General features: G+C 44.0%; 1 protein-coding gene and 1 long non-coding RNA gene across 4 annotated transcripts; one reads left to right on the top strand and one right to left on the bottom strand.

The window, feature by feature from the left end:
* Positions 1-370: 370 nt before the first annotated feature.
* C13H2orf74 (chromosome 13 C2orf74 homolog) lies at positions 371-18546 on the bottom strand. 3 transcript variants are annotated; one of them, XM_025354634.1, is made up of 4 exons: positions 18415-18546; positions 2242-2355; positions 1965-2145; positions 371-847 (listed from the first exon to the last, which is right to left on the bottom strand). In XM_025354634.1, the coding sequence occupies exons 3-4, from the start codon at positions 2136-2138 to the stop codon at positions 674-676; spliced, it is 348 nt and encodes a 115-aa protein (XP_025210419.1). In that variant the 5' UTR covers positions 2139-2145; positions 2242-2355; positions 18415-18546; the 3' UTR covers positions 371-673. The 3 variants fall into 3 exon arrangements, with proteins under 3 accessions (XP_025210419.1, XP_025210420.1, XP_025210418.1); XM_025354633.1 differs by lacking the exon at positions 18415-18546 and adding an exon at positions 2588-2703 and having other exon boundaries at positions 374-847; XM_025354635.1 differs by lacking the exon at positions 2242-2355.
* A 103-nt stretch (positions 18547-18649) lies between these two features.
* On the top strand, positions 18650-20284 carry LOC112604931. The gene is made up of 2 exons (XR_003115310.1): positions 18650-18851; positions 19891-20284. It is a non-coding gene; the product is annotated as an uncharacterized LOC112604931 (long non-coding RNA).
* The last annotated feature ends 445 nt before the right edge of the window (positions 20285-20729 follow it).

The following is a 20729-nucleotide window of genomic DNA, read 5'->3' as shown; positions in this document are numbered from 1 at the left end:
ATTACAGGCACACACTACCGTGCCTGGCTAATTTTTGTATTTTTAGTAGAGATGGGGTTTCACCATGTTGGCCAGGCTGGTCTCAAACTCCTGACCTCAGGTGACCCACCCACCTCGGCCTCCCAGAGTGCTGGGATTACAGGTAGGAGCCACCGCGCCCAGCCTGTACCAATTTTTAAAAAGCAGTGGTCAGTACAAGAAACATTTCAGGACTGAGTTCAATGGGGATTATGTAGTAGAAGACGACAGTTATGGAAGCTTCCATGATGACAGCTGTAATGTTATTTGGTCATGAATGCCTATGATCAGAGGATGCAGAACATGTATTATTTCAAAAAATCCCCCTTGAATAATGATGTACATAATAGGCATATGTACAAACAAAAATCACTTTATTCACATGCCAGAACGGTGTTTGAGTAGACAGTTTTAAGGGCAATAAAATCAATTTCTTGAACTCAGATTTGAATTTTTAAAAAACTATATTCAAGCTCTAAGTATTTTACTTACAGATTTTTGCATATGACCCACTTCTTTCTGCACAAAGGTAAAATACTATCTTTATTTGCTTAATTCCCCATTGTTTTGTTGTTTCAACATGATTTTGTACCCTCAGTCATTTCAATGTTAGTCAAAGGTTACATTTTCTTTCACTCTTACCCTTTTTTGAGCTTCATTTTCTCTCTTTATGTTCTCGAGTATAGCTTCGAGGTGTAGGGTATTCATTTCCAAGATCCACAACAATTACCTCCCTAGAAAATGTCACTCCTTTTAAAGGTCTTTTTTGGCTTTCAACAGCTGATGGAGTTCTAGTGACAGATATGTGTATTTTCTGCAAACCATCACCCTGCAAGAGAATGGGACAAACAATATAAACAAATAATCAATTTATGACATGCCCTGCTTTTAAAATTACAGGTTATATGTACACTGTTAACGATAAACAGAAAAAGCATTTCTAAATGATACAGGAAAGCAGCAATAATCTATCACATTTTCACATTTTTATGGTTATAAAAGCATACACTGACATATTCAAATAACATTTGGTGACATGTAATTCTCTCCACGAAGCGGTCAAACCCAAGAGCCATCAGGACCATCATTCTGTCGTGGACTGGGCATGGCCATGCGGTGGGAGGGCATGTGAGTTGTTCTTATTAGGGAGTCCCAGACACGGAGCTCAAGAAGGCCCCAGCCATGCTGTGTGCTGTTGTAGGACCCTAGAGCTAGGACAGGGGGCCACAGTGTGGGCCTAAGCTTGGCCACAGTGGAGAGGTAAACAATTCATCTCATTTTCTCATTGGAAACAGGAGAGGGTTGGATCACTAGATAATCTCTTAACAGCTCTAAGATTCTAGGATTTTGAGAAAAACAAACTGAAGGGGAATTATTAAGAAAAACACAAATATAAGAATGAAGACTAAGCAAGTTTCTAGACTTGGCATATGTAATGGTTTAGTAACATGAACTGATAAGCAACTAGAATGGCTTAAATGACTGTGGGCATTGGACTCATTCTACCTACAAACCTAAGTTACAGGCAACTCCATCTCCTATTATTATTATTATTATTTTACTTTTATTTTTTGAGACGGAGTCTCGCTCTGTCGCCAGGCTGGAGTGCAGTGGCGATCTTGGCTCACTGCAACCTCCGACTCCCGGGTTCAAGTGATTCTCCTGCCTCAGTCTCCCAAGTAGCTGGGATTATGGGCGTGTGCCACCACGCCCGGCTAATTTTTGTATTTTTAGTAGAGATAGAGGTTTCACCGTGTCGACCAGGCTGGTCTCGATCTCCTGACCTCATGATCCGCCCTCCTTGGCCTCCCAAAGTGCTGGGATTACAGGCGTGAGCCACCGCACCTGGCCCTCCATCTCCTATTATTATACCTAGCTGAGGAATGTACCTTCTTTTCAATCAAACAAATTCTAAACTGCTCCTTGAGAGTAGAAAAACATATCACCTCTTCTTGACCAGTTTCTCCAGCATTCTTAGGCTCTTGCTTCTCATTTATTTGGTTCTCCTCTTCTGCCTCCATGTCCCTTCTGTTTTCTAAGGGTGTGGCCAACACTTCCTTACTCTGTCTCTGGACAAGAATGCCAGGCCTCATCGGCACATCCAAATTCATGACTTGCATTAATACCCTAGAAAATTAATCGGTAGAGTTTTAAACATTCATGCATCCTCATCCCCACTATCACGCACAAAATGGCCTCTGACATATCCTGCGCCACACTCGCCTTTCATGGTCCCCTGGATTGCTTGTCACCACTTCAGCAGCTGCACAGTCTACACCTCCGTTTGCATCTGTACAAGGCACTTTCTTTATCTCTTTACCTTTCCTGCCTTGGAAACTGAAAACAAACAAGCCACAAATTCAGAAAATGAAGAATGGCCCTGATTTTAAGGTGTGGCATAGAAACTTCACTTTTAAACAGCGTATCAGCATTTCTAAAATGCTGAAATGAAAAAAGTAGATAATGATGGTATCATTACTTGTTCTATTTTAAATTGTTTACATTATTTCTAGATACATTTGCTAATGTGACTTGAAATCTGATCCCAATTATCAGCATGGATTTATACCATTTATATAAAAAAACCACCAATAAAAGGAGGATGCAAATGAAGCAAATTAGAAGGATGATGAAGAAAGTGATTGCTGTGATTTCAAAGCTCATAGGTTTAGCTAGAAGACTCATCCACTCTCACAATCACAGATTGTCCAAATATTCTTTTCCAACTCTATTTGAATGTAGTTCTCTTGTTCTTTAAGTTTTCTAGAAACAGAGGAACAAAAAGCTGTTTTCATTGTTGTTCTTTTGGTCAGTTCAGCTTCATGAAAGATGCTCTGCTTGTTGCGCAGTTGACTCACACTGGCTAGTTTCTCTCCATAACTGTGGTGGGGGCTGAGGTGGCCAGAGGGGAGACTGAGCTGGGACACGTGTGATCACGCAGCTCACCTCCCTCACCCCAAAAACTATCAGGATCCAGAGGAGAGAGGAATCGGAACAGCTGGAGCTGAGCCCAGCTCCCCATTCTTCTCTCTTCAGTGACATCACAGAATCATGGAGCCCTTGAGTTAGAGACACCAGAGAGCCAGTCCAACCCCAGCCCATCACCTGGAGGCTGGAGAACCACGAGGCTGTGGCCTGTTCATCCCCTCCTCTGAGAGGTCCAGGTTAGAGGCCATATGAAACTGCCTTGACCATTCTTTGGGCAAGGATTTTCTCCCTACTCTCCAAACACCACCTTTCCTTTCCTAACCTGAGCCTGTTTCTTTTATTGCTTCTTTCACAGACCATGAACAATTGGTCTGCTTCCTTCTTGTGAAATCCCTCTCTATAGCCCTGAGCTCAAGGCTTCACTGTGGAATTCTACCAAACATTTAACGAAGAACTAACATCAATCTTTCTCAAACCTTTCAAAAAATGGAAAAGGGAACACTTACTAGTCATTCTATGAAGCTAGCATTACCCTGATACCAAAGCCACTACAAAAAAAGAAAGCTACAGACCAATATCCTTTATGAATATTGATGCACAAGTCTTCAACAAAGTACTAGGATACCAAATTCAGCAACATATTCAAAGGATTACACACCGTGACCAAGTGGGACTTATTCCTGGAATGCAAAGATGGTTTAGTACACAAAAATCAACCAATGTAATATATCACATTAACAGAATGAAAGTGAAAAATAAACACATTATCATCTCAACTGATGCAGAAAAAGCACTTGACAAAATTTAACACACTTTCATGATAAAACCACTCAACAAATGAGAAATAGAACTACCTCAACATAATAAAAGCCATATGTGAAAATCCAACAACATAATATTCAATGGTGAGAATATATTTGTAAATCACATAGCCTATTAATGGACTGATATCCAGAATATATAAAGAACTCTTACAACTCAACAACAACAAACCCAATTTTGAAACAGGCAAAGAATTTCAAGACATTTCTCCAAAGAAGATACACAAATGATCAATAAGCACACACAAAAAAAGATCAACATCACTAATCATTAGGGAAGTGCAAATCAAAACCACAATGTGTTACTACCTCATACCCAATAGGGGGGTTATTACTTTAGAAAGAAAAAAAAAGTGTTGGTGAGGATATGGAGAAATTGGAACCCTTGTGCATTGCTGGTGGGAATGTAAAATGGTACAGTCACTGTAGAAAACAGTGTGGCAGTTCCTCAAAAAATTAAGTAAAGAATTACTATATGATGCAGTAATTCCATTTCTGGGTGCATACACTAAGAATTGCAAGCAGGGACTCAAACAGATATTTGTAAACCCTTGCTCATAGCAGAATTATTCAAAATAGCCAAAAGGTGGAAAAACCCAAAATGTCCATCGAAGGATGGATAGATAAAATGTGGTGGCCGGGCATGGTGGCTCATGCCTGTAATCCCAGCTCTTTGGGAGGCTGAGGCGGGTGGATCACCTGGGGTCAGGAGTTCAAGACCAGCCTGGTCAACGTGGTGAAACCCTGTTTCTACTAAAAATACAAAAATTAGCTGGGCATGGTAGCAGGTGCCTGTAATCCCAGCTACTCGGGAGGCTGAGGCAGAAGAATTGCTTGAACCTGGGAGGCAGAGGTTGCAGTCAGTGGAGATCATGCCATTGCACTCCAGCCTGGGTGACACAGTGGGACTCCATCTAAAAAACAAAACAAAACAATGTGGTGTATACACACAATGGAATACTATTCAGCTTTAAAAGGAATGAAATTCTGGGCTGGGCACGGTGGCTCACGCCTGTAATCCCGGCACTTTGGGAGGCCGAGGCGGGTGGATCACCTGAGGAGGGGAGTTCTAGACCAGCCTGGCCAACATGGTGAAACCCCATCTCTACTAAAAATACAAAAATTAGCCAGGCCTGGTGGCAGGTGCCTGTAATCCCAGTTACTCAGGGAGCCAAGAAAGGAGAATTGCTTGAACCTGGGAGGCGGAGGTTGCAGTAAGCCAAGATTGTGCCATCGCACTCCAGCCTGTGGAACAAGAGTGAGATTTCATCTCAAAAAAAAAAAAAGGAATGACATTCTGATACATGCTACAACATGGATGAATTTTGTAGGCATTATGCTAAGTAAAGTAAGCCAGACACGATAGGTCACATGTTGTATGATTCCACTTATATGAAGTACCTGAAAAAGTCAAATTTATAGACACAGAAAGAAGAATCATGGCTAGCAGGTGCTGCAGAGAGGAAGAAATGGGAAATCAGTGTTTAATGGCTGTAGAGTTTCAATTTAGAATTATGAAAAAGTTCTAGAGGTGGACACGTGATGGTAGCACAATAATGTGAATATACTTAATACCACCAAACTGCACACTTAAAAATGGTTAAAATGGTAAATTTTATGTTATGTATATTTTATCACAATTTTTAAAATTATTTATGGAACAAAGAAAAGGGAATTTGTCTGTAAAGTGGCCAGGTATACAGCAGGCATTGCAAAAATAAAAATACCAGCACATACGGATTTTATTTCAATCTCCACTCATTTGTTCAATTTGTTTCCCCACTGTGAATGTCCTACCCCTACCTCAGCCCTTTACCTGTCCCACCTCTCAATCCTTTAAGACTTGGTTCTTGGCCGGGTGTGGTGGCTCACGCCTGTAATCCCAGCACTTTGGGAGATCAAGGTGGGAGGATCATTTGAGGACAGGAGTTTGAGACCAGCCTGGTATGGGAAACCCTGTCTCAACTAAAAATACAAAAATTAGCCAGCATGGTGGTGTGCGCCTGTAATCCCAGCTACCTGGGAGGCTGAGGCAGGAGAAATGCTTGAACCGGGAAGGCAGAAGTAGCAGTGAGCTGAGATCGTGTCACTGCACTCCAGCCTAGGTGACAGAGACTTCATCTTGAAAAAAAAAAAAAAGGCCAGGTGCAGTGGCTTAAGCCTGTAATCCTAGCACTTTGGGAGGCTGAGGCAGGAGGATCACGAGGTCAGGACATTGAGGTCATCCTGGCTAACATGGTGAAACCCCATCTCTACTAAAAATACAAAAAATTAGCTCTGTGTGTTGGCACGCCTCTGTAGTCCCAGCTACTTTGGAGGCTGAGGCAGGAGAATTGCTTGAACCCAGGAGGTGGAGGTTGCGGTGAGCTCAGATCACACCACTGCACTCCATCCTGGCAACAGAGTGAGACCCCATCTCAAAAAAAAAAAAAAAAAAAGGACTTGGTTCTTGGATTCCCTTCCATTATGCAATCACCATCCATTGGGCTTCCTTTTGAAATCAGCCCAATTGTCCCATAAAGCTAATAAGCTAATATTTATAGTTTGTTGAATAAACATAGAAATGGACTCTCCCTGGTCTTAAAACTTGAAACAGAAACTGACCCTCAGGCAAGGAACTAAAACCCATCAGATCACTACCTCCAGACAATGAGACACCAGACTCCCCATCCTGACTGCTTCTTTACCTCTCCCTAATTCCTGTTTTTCCGCCTTCCCCACTATGTAAATCCCTCAATTTTAATCGATTGGGGAGACAGATTTGAGACTTTATCTCCTGTTCACCTCAGCTGCACCACCAGATTAAAGCCTAAGCCTTCTTCCCTGGCAATACTCGTTGTCTCAGTGATTGGCTTTCTGAGCGGCCCACAGCAAGACCTAGACAGAACCCCTGGCATTTCAGTGACACTTCCAATCGTGCTTTCTCCGAGTTCTCGCTTGATATAGAAAACACCTTGTCACTTACCTATATCCCAACTCCTTGTCCTGTCCAGCTCCGGTCCCAAGCATGCTGGGAAGTGACAGGGTATTTCAGTCTTTGCAATTTCTCACCTCCTACTCCCAAGGTCTTTCATAGTCTTTGTAATTTCTCATCTCCTACCCTACACTGATTTTTATTCCCTCTTGTTAACAAAACCTGTTTTCTAACTCTTCACAACAAGAATGCTTGATAGTAACTCTCATGGATATCTATACCTTAACGTGGGCCTAAGGTTAAAGTAAGACGGTCATGGTAGAATTTCAGGCACTAACCAGAAGATGGGGGAGCAAGGGTTCTCTTCGGAGCAAGGGGGGCTTTTCTCGTGCTCCTGGCATCTGTCATGTTGGGGTCAGATATTGCCTCTTCCATACAGAATAAGCAGTCCTGCCCTACTGCCTACCTCCTGCCTGCAGACTTCTTTGCTATGGTGGCCAGAGGGTGTGCACTCCTGGTGACAGGGTCTGCAGCCCTTGGGCTCCAGATGGTCCAGGGCATATGTGAATCCCCAACCACCTCCCTAAGGCCTTGACCATGTGATCTGTTGAAATCCTGGGACAAAAACGTGATCCAGGAATTACAGGATGAGTGAGGACACTCAAAGGACTCTTGAATTCAGCTGCCTGAATTTAGAAACCAGGGGCAGTGGACACAGGACCCAGGCCTGGCTGATCAGGATAGTCCACAGTTGAAGGGTCAACATGTGATCTAAATCAGCTTAATTAACCTCAGTGTTAAGATATTTGCAGGAACTTCCAGCATGGAAGAAAGCAGGGCTGAGAGTATGGAGAGAGACAAATTAAAAAGGGCTCTGCTTGATCTAGCTATGCCTGAAGTCTTGACTTACAGTGTGGACTGAAAGCTGGCCTTTCAGCTGTATGAGTCAATGCCTTTTCTTTTTGGCTTAAGCTGGTTTAATTGGGGTTCATGGGCATTGCACCCCAAGATTCCTGACCAACACAGCGTTGCAACGAGCATCACACTGCCTCCTTTTCTGAGACCTGATACAAGAGTCATAGCACCCATCTGCCATTTCCCGATCTGACTTGTTGAGCATTAAATAGGTTCTCTCCAGGCCAGGCACAGTGGCTCACACCTGTTAATCCCAGTTCTTTGGGAGGCTGAGGCAGGTGGATCACTTGAGTCCAGGACTTCGAGACCAGCCTGGCCAAGATGGTAAAACCGGTCTCTACTAAAAATGCAAAAATTAGCCAGGTGTGGTGGTGTGGGCCTGTAAACCCAGCTACTCAGGAGGCTGAGGCAGGAGAATGACTTGAACCCGGGAGGCAGATGGGAGGTTGCAGTGAGCCGAGATCACGCCACTGCACTCCAGCCTACGTGACAGAGTGAGACTTCATCTCAAATCAATCAATCAATCAAATATTTGAGGGATTTGGTCACTATTACTACTCTAAGTAGATCTATAGACTGGTGTAGTCCCTAAATTGTCATTGGTCTGCAACAAAACACAGAAATGGAGACTAAATACCTAGAATCTTTTTGTTGTGGTGGTGGTTTTTGAGAGGGTCTCACTGTCACCCAGGATGGAGTGTAGTGGCACGATCTTGGTTCATTGCAGCCTCCACCTCCTGGGCTCAAGCGATCCTCCTGCCTTAGCTCCCCAAGTAGTTGGAATTACAGGTGCATGCCACCATGCCCACTAACTTTTTGTATTTTTTTAGAGACGAGGACTCACCATGTTGCCCATGCTGGTCTCAAACCCCTTAGCTCAAGCAATCTGCCCACCTTGGCCTCTGAAAGTGTTAGGATTACAGGCGTGAGCCACCGTGCCCAGCCAATTACTTTCTTATTGTTGGACAACTTACTGCTTTTATTAATAGCATTGATGGACATATTTGTACATATATATGTGAGCACAACTCTGATATTAAAATATTAATGTTTTATTTTCAAAATTTATTGGCCTCTGGCTCTTCATCTTTTATTCTAAATCTCATCCATTTTGTTTCATTGTTTTTTGGCTCCAAATATCTTATGTTTTGATTTTTGTTTTCTTTTTTAAAAGAGACAGAGTTTTGCCATGTTGCCCAGGCTGGTCTTGAACTCTGGGGCTTAAGTGATCCGCCTTCCTCAGCCTCCCAAAGTGCCAGGATTATAGGCATGAGCCACAGAACCCAGCCGATTATTTTAACTTCTATTAATTCCCTTTTCTTCAATATGTTTTTACTTAATTTCTTTTTTTGGGACTGGGTCTTGCTCTGTTGTGCAGACTAGAGTGCAGTAGTGCAATCATAGCTCACTGCAGCCTTAACCTACCAGGGTCAAGTGATCCTCCCACCTCAGCCTCCCGAGTAGCTGGAACTACAGGCACATGCCATCATGCCTGGCTAATTTTTTCTTTTTTTTTGTAGAGACAAGGTCTGGTTATGTTGCCCTGGCTGGTCTCGAACTCCTGGGCTCAAGCAATCCTCCCACTTGACCTCCTAAAGTGCTGGGATTACAGGCATGAACCACCACGCCCGGCCTTATTTCTAATTCTCGAGATTCAGTCTCCTCTTAACCTTTGTTAAGAAAAAAGCAATGTTCTGCTTTAGGTTTAAAAACTGTTAGGCCAGGCGCGGTGGCTCAAGCCTGTAATCCTAGCACTTTGGGAGGCCGAGACGGGCGGATCACGAGGTCAGGAGATCAAGACCATCCTGGCTAACACGGTGAAACCCCGTCTCTACTAAAAAATACAAAAAACTAGCCGGGCGAGGTGGCGGGCGCCTGTAGTCCCAGCTACTCGGGAGGCTGAGGCAGGAGAATAGCGTAAACCCGGGAGGCGGAGCTTGCAGTGAGCTGAGATCCGGCCACTGCACTCCAGTCTGGGCGACAGAGCGAGACTCCGTCTCAAAAAAACAAAATAAGTAAAAACAAATCTGTTAAAAAAAAAAAAAAAACCAAACCAACCAACCTTGATTTCTTTATAATCTATCTCATTAGCTTGCAAAAGGGAGATAATAAATCACTTTCATTTGAATAGCCAAACAACTATTCTGGCTTTTTGGGGGGATGTAGAGGCGAGGATGAAAAAAATCAAAAGAGGAAAAAAAATTCATTGGTGATGAGACTGAAATTGTTAAAATAGTAGAAACATTTCATAAACAATTAATGGGAAATAAAACATATTTTCTGACTCAAAGCAATTTTCTCAAGCCTAGAAATTAGTTTCCCTTGTAGATGTCAAAGTCTTTCTTAACCACAGGAGTCTTTATTTCTCTTTGTTGAATTAAAAGAAACCCCTGAATCACAAATTTGTCATGTGAGCAACTTAATTGTATTGGGAACTTGCTTAAATATGATTAGTCAAACACTTTAAACTTTTCTGTTTCTTTTTTTCTTTTTTTTTTTTTTTTGAGACAGAATCTCACTCTGTTGCCCAGGCTGGAGTGCAGTGGCTTGATCTCAGCTCACTGCACCCTCTACCTCCTGGGTTCAAGCCATTCTCCGGTCTCAGCCTCCTGAGTAGCTGGGATTACAGGCATGCACCACCACACCTGACTAATTTTTGTATTTTTTTTTAGTAGAGACGGGGTTTCACCATGTTGGCCAGGCTGGTCTCAAACTCCTGACCTCAAGCGATCCGCCTACCTTGGCCTCCCGAAGTACTGGGATTATAGGTGTGAGCCACCCAGCCTGGCCTTTTCTGTTTCTTTTTAAGCACGCACTAAAAATATTCACGGCTCATGATTGGTAACCTAGTGCTCAAAGGGATGTTTTCCTCTCTGTAAAGATTTTAGTAACTGTTGGGCAAAAACAGACTTAAAACAATTTTTTTGGATGTTTTTGGATTTAGAGAAAAGTTGAGAAGACAGTACAGGGGGTTCTCATATACCTCACCCCCATTTTCCCCTATTATTAATATCGTAAATCAGTGTGATCTATTCGTTATGATTTATGAACCAATACTGATAAGTTATTATTAACTAAAGCCCATGGTTAATTCACATTCTCTTAGTTTTCACCTAATGTCTTTTTTGGGTCCAGGACCCCATTCGGGACACTATATTACAATGAAATCATGTCTCCTTAGGCTCCTCTTGGCTGTAACAATTTCTCAAACTTTCCTTGTTTTTGATGACCTTGACAGCTTTGTAAAGCACTGATCAAGTATACTGTAGGATGACCCACTATTGGAACTTGAACTTTTGAATTCTAATTTTTTCTTTTTTTGGGGGGGGACAGAATTTCGCTCTTATTGCCCAGGCTGGAGTGCAACGGCATGATCTCAGCTCACTGCAACCTCTGCCTCCCAGGTTCAAGAGATTCTCCTGCCTCAGCCTCCTGAGTAGCTGGGATTGGATTACACATCTGCAGCACCACGCCTAGCTAATTTTTATATTTTTAGTGGAGATGGGGTTTCACCATGTTGGCCTGGCTGGTCTTGAACTCTTGACCTCAGGTGATCTGCCAGCCTCAGCTTCCCAAAGTGCTGGGATTACAGGCGTGAGCCACCGCACCCAGTTTATACATTTTAAATTTCACATCTTTATCCTTCTACTACTGATTTACTGAAACATTTTAAATTGTCTTCCTCCTGTCTGTCCTCACTTCTATTTTCCCTTCATTTATAATGATGCTTGGTAATGTTTAGTAAACAGCACAGTCAGGCTACCAGGTAGCTTTAAGGAGAGAGTCCACTCCACAAACCGATGTTGGCAGGATCCCTGTCCTGCATTTCCTAACACACTCTTTGTTCTACCCCCAGCCTTTAAAGCATGGCCTTCTGAAAACCTGACCCTGGGAGACCTGGGAGCCTCAACTTTGTGCAGACTCCAAATGAGACTCGCCTTGATGCGTCAGAAATCTCACATCTCTAATCCACAAAAGGGAGAAGCTTCATGGTTTAAATACCATTGTCTCCAAGAGACTGAAATCACTGGATCTGCGGCAAACCAGGGCAGTGTGGCCTTTGCCACAATGCACCTGGGCTGAATTTGTGGAGATCAATTTGGTGTTGGACTTTATGATGGTTTTAATTATTTAATATTCCTCCCTTCCCTCGAGTGTGGACTGGATTTATAGTAGTAAATCTCTTCTAATGACTAAAATGAAGCAAAAGGGAGGGCCTGTGAGTTCTGAGAGTGGGTCATAAAATGCACTGTGGCTTCCTCCTTGCCTTTTCTCTCAGGTCACCTGCTCTGTGAGAAGCCGGTTGCCGTGTTGTGGGGACACTCAAGCAGCCCATGGAATGACCCACATGTTGAAGAACTGAGCCCCACCTCCTTCCAACAGCCAGGAACTAGGGCTTCTTGCCAATAACCATGTGAAGAAGCTTGGAAATGGATTCTCCCCCAAATGAGTCTTCAGATTACTACAGACTAACATCTTGACTGCAACCTCTAGAAAGACCCTGAGCCAGGATCACCAAGCACACAGAAGCTAACAGTTCATAAATGTTTGCATTAAGCTGCTATGTTTTGGAGTCACTTGTTATGTAGCAATACGTATCTAGTACAGCCTGTATTTATATATTTTGATCTTCTGTATATTATGATGTATTGTATATATGTATACAATGTATGTATGTATGATCTTCTGTATATTATGATGTTTTGACATCTTTTTTTTTTTTTTTTTTTTTTTTTTTTGAGACGTAGTCTTGCTCCGTCACCCAGGCTAGAGTGCAGTGGTGCAATCTCGGCTCACTGCAACCTCCACCTCCCGGGTTCCAGCGATTCTCCTGCCTCAGCCTCTCAAGTAGCTGGGATTACAGGCATCTGCCATCACACCTGGCTAATTTTTGTATTTTTAGTAGAGACGGGGTTTCACCATCTTGGCCAGGCTGGTCTTGAGCTCCTGACCTTGTGATCCTTCCGCCTCGGCCTCCCAAAGTGCTGGGATTACAGGCGCGAGCCACTGCACCCAGCCTGTTTTGACATCTTAAAAACCTTTCTAGCTGAGGCTGCCCCTCCTGGGACTAGCCAATTCTTAGTGAAAGCAAAGGGTGCGGCCTATGGCATCCCTCTGATATGAAACCAACCAATCCAGAGCCAAGTCTCCTCCATCTGGCCAGCACACCCCAGGAGACAATATTCCTCTGCCTTCAGCATCCCTGGGGCCAAGCAGAGCCCTGAAACTATTCAAACTAGCCAATCTTGAGAAACTGAGTTTCCTCAGAAACTCCAACAAAAACCATGACCTATTCTCTCCTCTAGTTCTTGCCCCCTCTACCTCCTGCTCCATGCTGCGGGGCTTTCCCACTGGCCCTATGTGGTGTGCAGGGCCTCCTGTTTTTAGGGCCTATGAGGACAGTCAGCTTTGTTTTCCTGATCTTCTCATGTCTCCTCTTGTAGCTGCATCTGACTGACTATATGTAGGCATAAAGGAACACAGAACACAGCCTCTGTGATGAACATGTGGAGGGAGGACCAATGTGGATCTTACAGCAGGCCCCAATGTGTCTCAGTGTTTCTGTCCAGGAGGCCCATTTTCCCTCTCAACATCACAGGATGATCCTCTTACTGCAGGACTCACTGTAGCTCTCACTCCTTATAAAGATCAAGAAGGTACCTTCAAGAGGTAGGCTTCCCATCAAGGGGAGTTGATACAGTAACACCAGCTATACTCTTGCTGGAGGTGCTCTTAATGTTAGGAGGAATCCTGGATAGTCAAGACCTCACTAGAATCTAAAAGAAAACGGAAGGCCAGGTGCACCTCCATCCCAGGAATCCTAGATCTCTGGGGCACAGAACTTGGATCAGAGGAACGTGGCTGAGTTTTAGTTTATTGACTCTAGGCCTAAGGGAGAACCGAGATCTAACCCCAAAGGACAACTTCACCAACCCTCAGCACCTGGCCCTACAGAGAATATCCATGACTTGCCATAATATTTTTCCATTAACCATTATGGGATCTTTGCAGATCCAGTATTATGCAACATGACCATAACAGCTACCTAGTCCCAGGAAAGGCCATCTCCAACACAGGGACAAGAAGAACTAGACTAAGCCACTTTGTCTGTTGACTCAAATCTGCCTTCATGAAAATTACCCTTGAGATGCCTCTTTTGGGCTCCCCCATCAAGAAGCCCGACATCATCTGGGCACGGTGCCTCATGCCTGTAATCCCAGCACTTTGGGAGGCCAAGGCGGGTGAATTGCCTGAGGTCAGAAGTTCGAGACCAGCCTGACCAACATGGAGAAACCCCGTCTTTACTAAAAAAATACAAAATTAGCCAGGCGTGGTGGTGCATGCCTGTAATCCCAGCTACTCGTGAGGCTGAGGCAGGGGAATCACTTGAACCCAGGAGGTGGAAGTTGCAGTGAGCCAAGATTGCGCCACTGCACTCCAGCCTGGGCAACAGAGCGAGACTCCATCTAAAAAAAAAAATTAAAAAAAAGGCACCCAACATCTAGACAGGGAAGTTGGCCCAGAAAGTCCACAGCATCCCTATTTTCAGTTGGACCAGGACAGCCTCGCAAGTGCTGAGGTACATCGAAGGGCCAAAAGTTTTTCTGCCTTTAGCTCTGGAATAAACCTTGGCGTTGCACTTTTATAAACACCCTAGGCAGCTGTGAAATAGAACTAAGGTCTGCAGGAGGCCTTATTACAGCATCCAGGACTATGAAGCTATAAAAGGACACACCTAAGGCCCTGAAACACCCTTCCTGCTACATATTGGTTAACTCCCACTCTGGAGAAAACCACACTCACTCTCCCGACTCTAATCCCCTGCAAAAACGTTATTCTTGTTGAATACAGATACACAGGCTATGCTTGAAGTCAGAGGGGAGATATTTTTTGGTCTCCATGGTTAGGCTTCATATCTGAAGCAATGTTTGTGAGTATCACCTTGCCCTTGAAGCTCATCTGCACTCACGTTTGTACCAGGAGGTTAGACAGATTGTGCAGGACTTCTTGTTTGTTTTGAAGACCTTATTTCTCTAGAGCAGTTTTAGGTTCATAGCAAAATTTAGCAGAAGATACAGAGTTTTCCCAAAGACCTCCTGCCCCAACACAGGCATAGCCTGCCAATTATCAACATCTCTGTCTCTACTGAAAATACAAAAATTAGCGGGGTGTGGTGGTGTGCACCTATAATCCCAGCTACTCAGGAGGCTGAGGCAGGAGAATCGCTTAAACCCAGGAGACGGAGGTTGAAGTGAGCTGAGATTGTGCCCACTGCACTTCAGCCTGGGTGACAGGGCAAGACTCCATCTCAAAAAAAAAAAAAAAGAAAAAGAAAAAGAAAAGAAAAGACAAGCCAAAGACTATGTACAAAGGACATGTATTCAGAATATATAAAGAATTCTTGTAAATCAATAAAACAATAGAAAATGGGCAAAAGACTTGAACAGGCACTTCACACAAGAGGATATCCAAATGAGTAATAAACATTAGGGTCAGATTTTAAAATTAGTTAAAAAAAAAAAACCTTTCCTCTATTTCCAAAACAAGCAAAACAATAAAAATAATTTTATTAAAATATTCCTTTCCAGGTCAGGTATAGTGGCTGATGCCTGGAATCCCAGCACTTTGGGAGGCCGAGGCGAGTGGATCGCCTGAAGTCAGGATTTTGAGACCAGCGTGGCCAACATGGTGAAACCTCATCTCTACTAAAAATATAAAAATCTGCTGGGAGTGGAGGCAGGCACCTGTAATCCCAGCTAATCAGGAGGCTGAGGCAGGAGAATTGCTTGAAGCTATGGGGTAGAGGTTGCAGTAAGCCGAGATGGCACCACTGCACTCCAGCCTGGGCGACAGAGTGAGACTCAGTCTCAAGACAAACAAAAACCAAACAAACAAAAAGGCAACCCACAGACTGGTAGAAAATATTTGCCACACAAATAATCTTTAAGAATCAACATATAGAATACATTTTTTAAAACTCCTATGAAAAAGGGAAAGGCAAAACAGAAAAAAGGTACTTCTCAAAAGACAAAGCATAAATGGGCAATAAATATAAGAGGCTCACCTCACTAATAATCACAGAAGTGCAAAGTGAAAACAAAATCAGGTAATATTTTATACCACAAGATTGACAAAAAAAGTAGTCTGTCGGCTGGGCGCAGTGGCTCAAGCCTGTAATCCCAGCACTTTGGGAGGCCGAGACAGGCGGATCACAAGGTCAGGAGATCGAGACCATCCTGGCTAACACGGTGAAACCCCATCTCTACTAAAAAATAGAAAAAACTAGCCGGACGAGGTGGTGGGCGCCTGTAGTCCCAGCTACTCGGGAGGCTGAGGCAGGAGAATGGTGGGAACCCGGGAGGCAGAGCTTGCAGTGAGCCGAGATCGCGCCACTGCACTCCAGCCTGGGCGACAGAGTGAGACTCCGTCTCAAAAAAAAAAAAAAAAAAAAGTAGTCTGTCAATTCTAAGAATTGGTGAGGACATGCAGCAAGGGGAAGGTTTTCTATATTGCAGATGGAAATGTAAATTGGCAAAACACTTTGGATGAACTCTTGTTATTCCAAGAAAACTCTTGTGTGTTAAAAACATATAAAATAATATTCTTTTCTGGGAACAGTGGCTCACCCTGTAATCCCAACACTTTGGGAGGCTGAGGCCGGCAGATCGCTTGAGCCTGGGCAGTGAGTTGTGATCACGCCGCTGCACTCCAGTCTGGGCAACAGAGGAAATCCTATCAAAAAAAAAAAAAAGGAAAGGAAAAATCTCCCATAATTTCACCTTTTTTCTTTCTTTCTCTTTTTTTGAGAGTCTCCCTCTGTCACCCAGGCTGCAGTGCAGTGGCGGGATCTCAGCTCACTGTAACCTCTGCCTCCTGGGCTCAACCGGCCCTCCCACCTCAATCTCCCTGGTAGTTGGGACTACAGGTGCTCGCCACCACACTCCTATCTAATTTTGTTTTGTTGTTGTTGTTGTTGATGTTCTTTTTGTAGACACGGGTTTTCACCATGTTGCCCAGGTTGGTCTCAAACTCCTGTGCTCAAGCAATCCTCCTGTCTCAGTCTTCCAAAGTGGTGGGATTACAGGTGTGAGCCACACACCCAGCCTCCAGTTTTTTGTTTTTGTTTTTTTTTGAGACGAAGTCTTGCTCTGTAACCAGGCTGAAGTGCAGTGGCACCATCTCGGCTCACTGCAACCTCTGACTACCTGGTTCAAGCGATTCGATTCTCCTGCCTTAGCCTCCAGAGTAGCTAGGACTACAGGCATGCGCCATCACGCCTGTCTAATTTTTGTATTTTTAGTAGAGACGGGGTTTCACCATGTTGCCCACGATGGTCTCCATCTCCTGACCTCGTGATCTGCTCTTCTCAGCCTCCCAAAGTGCTGTGATTACAAGCAGGAGCCACCGCACCTGGCCCCTTTTTTTAATATTATACGTGTCTAGCTTTTTAAAAAAAAGTTACTGTAGTCTTATTTTTGTTTTCAATGAACAGCATTCAGATAATTCAAAAAACAATATGTTATAATGAGGTACACATTAAGAAGTCTCTCACCCTATTTCAGTCCTATCCTCCATCTCATATGAAACCATGATTATTAGTTTCTTGAGTATATTACCAGAATTTATGTGGAAATAAGGATCATATACTCTCATTTATCTTTTTCTACACAAAAGCATAATTTATACACTGTTTGGCACCTGGGCTTTTTTCACTTAGTAAGATATGCTAGAGATGGTTCCACATTAGTATATTGGGAACTGATTCCTCACTCTTTTTCATAGCTGCACAACACTCCATTGTGCATATGTACTATAGTTTATAATATCAGTCCTCTGATGGATACTCGCGTAGTTTACAATCTTTTGCTATTACAATCAATAACCTCCTACACATATTACTTTATATGTAAGCAAGTGTATTTGGAGGCAAAATTCCCCAAAGTGGGATTGTTGGGTCAAAATGCAAATGTTATTCAGTGTGGTTTTGATAACCACAAAGGATTGCTGCATTCTGCTCCTACTAGCACTGTAACTCGGCACCTGTTTCCCTTACATCCTCCTATATTGAGTATATTACCAAACGTTTCAATGTTTACCAATCATGATGATTTGCATTCTTATTAAAACTGATGCTGGCTTGTAATCCTAGCACTTGGTGAAACTAAGGTGGGAGGATTACTTGGGCCTGGGAAGTGGAGGGTGCAGTGAGCTGTGATCGTGCCACCTGTCTCAGAAAAACAAAACAAAACAAACAAAACAAAATAAACAAAACAGGCCAGGCGTGGTGGCTCACGCCTGTAATCTCAGCACTTTGGGAGGCTGAGGCGGGTGGATCACCTGAGGTCAGGAGTTTGAGACCAGCCTGGCTAACATCGTGAACCTCATTTCTACTAAAAATACAAACATTAGCCTGGCGTGGTGGCACCTGCCTGTAGTCCCAGCTACTCAGGAGGCTGAGGTGGGAGAATCGCTTGAACCTGGGAAGCGGAGGTTGCAGTGAGCCGAGATTGCATTACTGCACTCCAGCGTGGGCAACACAGTGAGACTCCATCTCAAATAAATAAATAAATTAAATTAAATTAAATTTTTTAAAAAACACAAAAACATGCAGCTAAGCATCTTTTCACATATTTAAAGTCTATTTTGAACTATTATTTTTCTGTGAACTTTGTACCCCAGTCCTTTGCCTATCTGTCTAATGCACTGCTGCCTGTTAATTCTGATATTTTAAAATGAATATTTAATATATTTATATTTGGAAAAACTTATCCAAGGAAAAAAGACGACGCTAAAACTCCTGTTATAAAACGAACATACCATGCCTTTCCCCCTCGAGTGTGGAATCCGGCCAGAGCAGGTTTTTAACAGACTCTCGGACGATGTCAACATGTCCTCGGACCTGACCGCTCACGTTCCAAATAGCGCGCCCAAACCTTAACATCTGTGTGCGCATGCTCGCTTGATTCCTAGCGGAAAGTTTGTGTGCGCATGCTCCAAGGAGCCGCCCCCCCCCCCCCCCCCATCGGCTTCCCTAACAGAAAATCCGCGGCGCATGCTGACAAACCTGCTTTCTTAGGCGACTCGAAGGCTGCTTCCGCTAACCCGGGCTGGCGCTGCTAACCTCCCCCAGGGACCCTGCTGTCGGAAGATGTCCAGAGGCACCATCCCTCCTATGAAGAGGGAATACCAGTACAACACCCACAAGGCGTCTTCCTGTGGCTCTCAAACAAAAATACACCGCATTACATCAGCAGGTATTCAGCACCCGGCCCTCTCCAAACGGTGTCTAAATCGAGTTTTAAAAATTAATGTTGGCTGGGCGCGGTGGCTCACGTCTGTAATCCCAGCACTTTGGGAGGCCAAGGTGGGCGGATCACGAGGCCAGGAGATCGAGACCATCCCGGCTAACACGGTGAAACCCCGTCTCTACTAAAAATACAAAATAGCCAGGCGGGGTGGCGGGCGCCTGTAGCCCCAGCTACTCGGGCTGAGGCAGGAGAACGGCGTGAACCCGGTAGGCGGAGCTTGCAGTGAGCCGAGATCGCGCCACTGCCCTGCAGCCTGGGCGACAGAGCAAGACTCCGTCTCAAAAAAAAAAAAAAATTAATGTTAGGAGCAGGACAGCGAGGGTGGAAAAAAATTAAAAATTACATTAATTTTTTTCTCTTTTTTAGAAACGGAGTCTCACCCTGTCCCCAGGCTGGAGTGCAGTGGCGCGATCGGCTCACTGAGATTACAGGCGAGCCACCACTCCTGGCTAATTTTTATTTTAGTAGAGACGGAGTTTCGCCGTGTTGCCCAGGCTGGTCTCTAACTCCTGAGCTCAGGCAATCCACCCACCTCGGCCTCCCAACGTGCTAGAATTACAGGCGTGAGTCACCCCGCCCGGCCAAATTACATTAATATTTTATATTGAGGAGGAAGTTGGTTATAAAGGACTTTCAAGCGTGTCAGGGGTTAATAATCTACATATTTTAAAATATTCCAGGTTGGGCGCAGTGGCTCACGCCTGTAATCCCAGCACTATGGGAGGCCGAGACATGCGGATCATGAGATCAGGAGATCGAGACCATCCTGGCTAAGGCGGTGAAACCCCGTCTCTACTGAAAATACAAAAAATTAGCTGGCGTGGTGGCGGGCGCCTGTAGTCCCAGCTACTCGGGCGGCTGCGGCAGGAGAATGGCGTGAAACCAGGAGGCAGAGCTTGCCGTGAGCCGAGATCACACCACTGCCCTCTAGCCTGGGCGACAGAGCGAGACTCCGTCTCAAAAAAAAAAAAAATGTATTTCATAGACTGCATTGGAGAGAAAGGTGCCAGGACAGAAAAGCCTGAGAGAAACCACCTGTCATTCTTGGAGAAAAGGATGCTCCGGCTTTCCCGATTTGGTTGATGGGATGGAAATTCAACCCTTACCGAAAGACATCACCAATTCCGGAAAGGATGCTGCGCCAGTCACGTTTCTACATTTGTGAGAGGTTGAAATCTCCAGAAGTTGCCCAAGGTTTTCAAGCTGAACACGGGAGAAATGACTGTGGATCCTTGAGGACTGTTTTCCTCAATAAGGAGCTGCAATCTTGGCTCCACGACCCTCCCTCCAAAACATCTCGGGTGTCTGGTATCTGGTTATATTGTGGCCTGAGAGAGAAGTTTCTTTAGGGGCCAGTGAATTAAAAAAAAAAACAAAAATAAAACAAAACAAACAGGTCCTACCAACACATTAATACTTTGAATTTCCCTCTTTATAATAGGTTGAAATGTCAGTATCTCTTAAGAACAATGGCTGAACCAAATGTTTCCTCAAATCTCACAGTCTTTCCCACCATTTCAGAAGCTACCTCAGGACTAAGCTCTGATTTTTTTTTTTTTTTTTTTTTTTTAATCTTGCCCAAATTCCTATCTAAGGGGCCTGGGGAGTCATGCCCTACAAACCATAAATTCTCATCAGATGAGTTTTATTTAACCCTATATATGGTGACTTGATTTCCAGTCTGACTTTGGCATGATATTATGTGACAAAGAAGAAAGTCAAAATATTTTACCCCAAAACATGTTTCTTTGCCATATTTTGAAATGGTCCTGCAAAGCTGTGCTTTGTGGGGGAAAATATGCATCTGTAAAGAATCTCTATTAA

This window comes from Theropithecus gelada, chromosome 13, assembly GCF_003255815.1.
Source record: "Theropithecus gelada isolate Dixy chromosome 13, Tgel_1.0, whole genome shotgun sequence".
Classification (NCBI taxonomy): Eukaryota; Metazoa; Chordata; class Mammalia; order Primates; family Cercopithecidae; genus Theropithecus; species Theropithecus gelada.
Note: the sequence above shows the minus strand (reverse complement) of the source record. Positions and strands in the feature narration are given on the sequence as shown.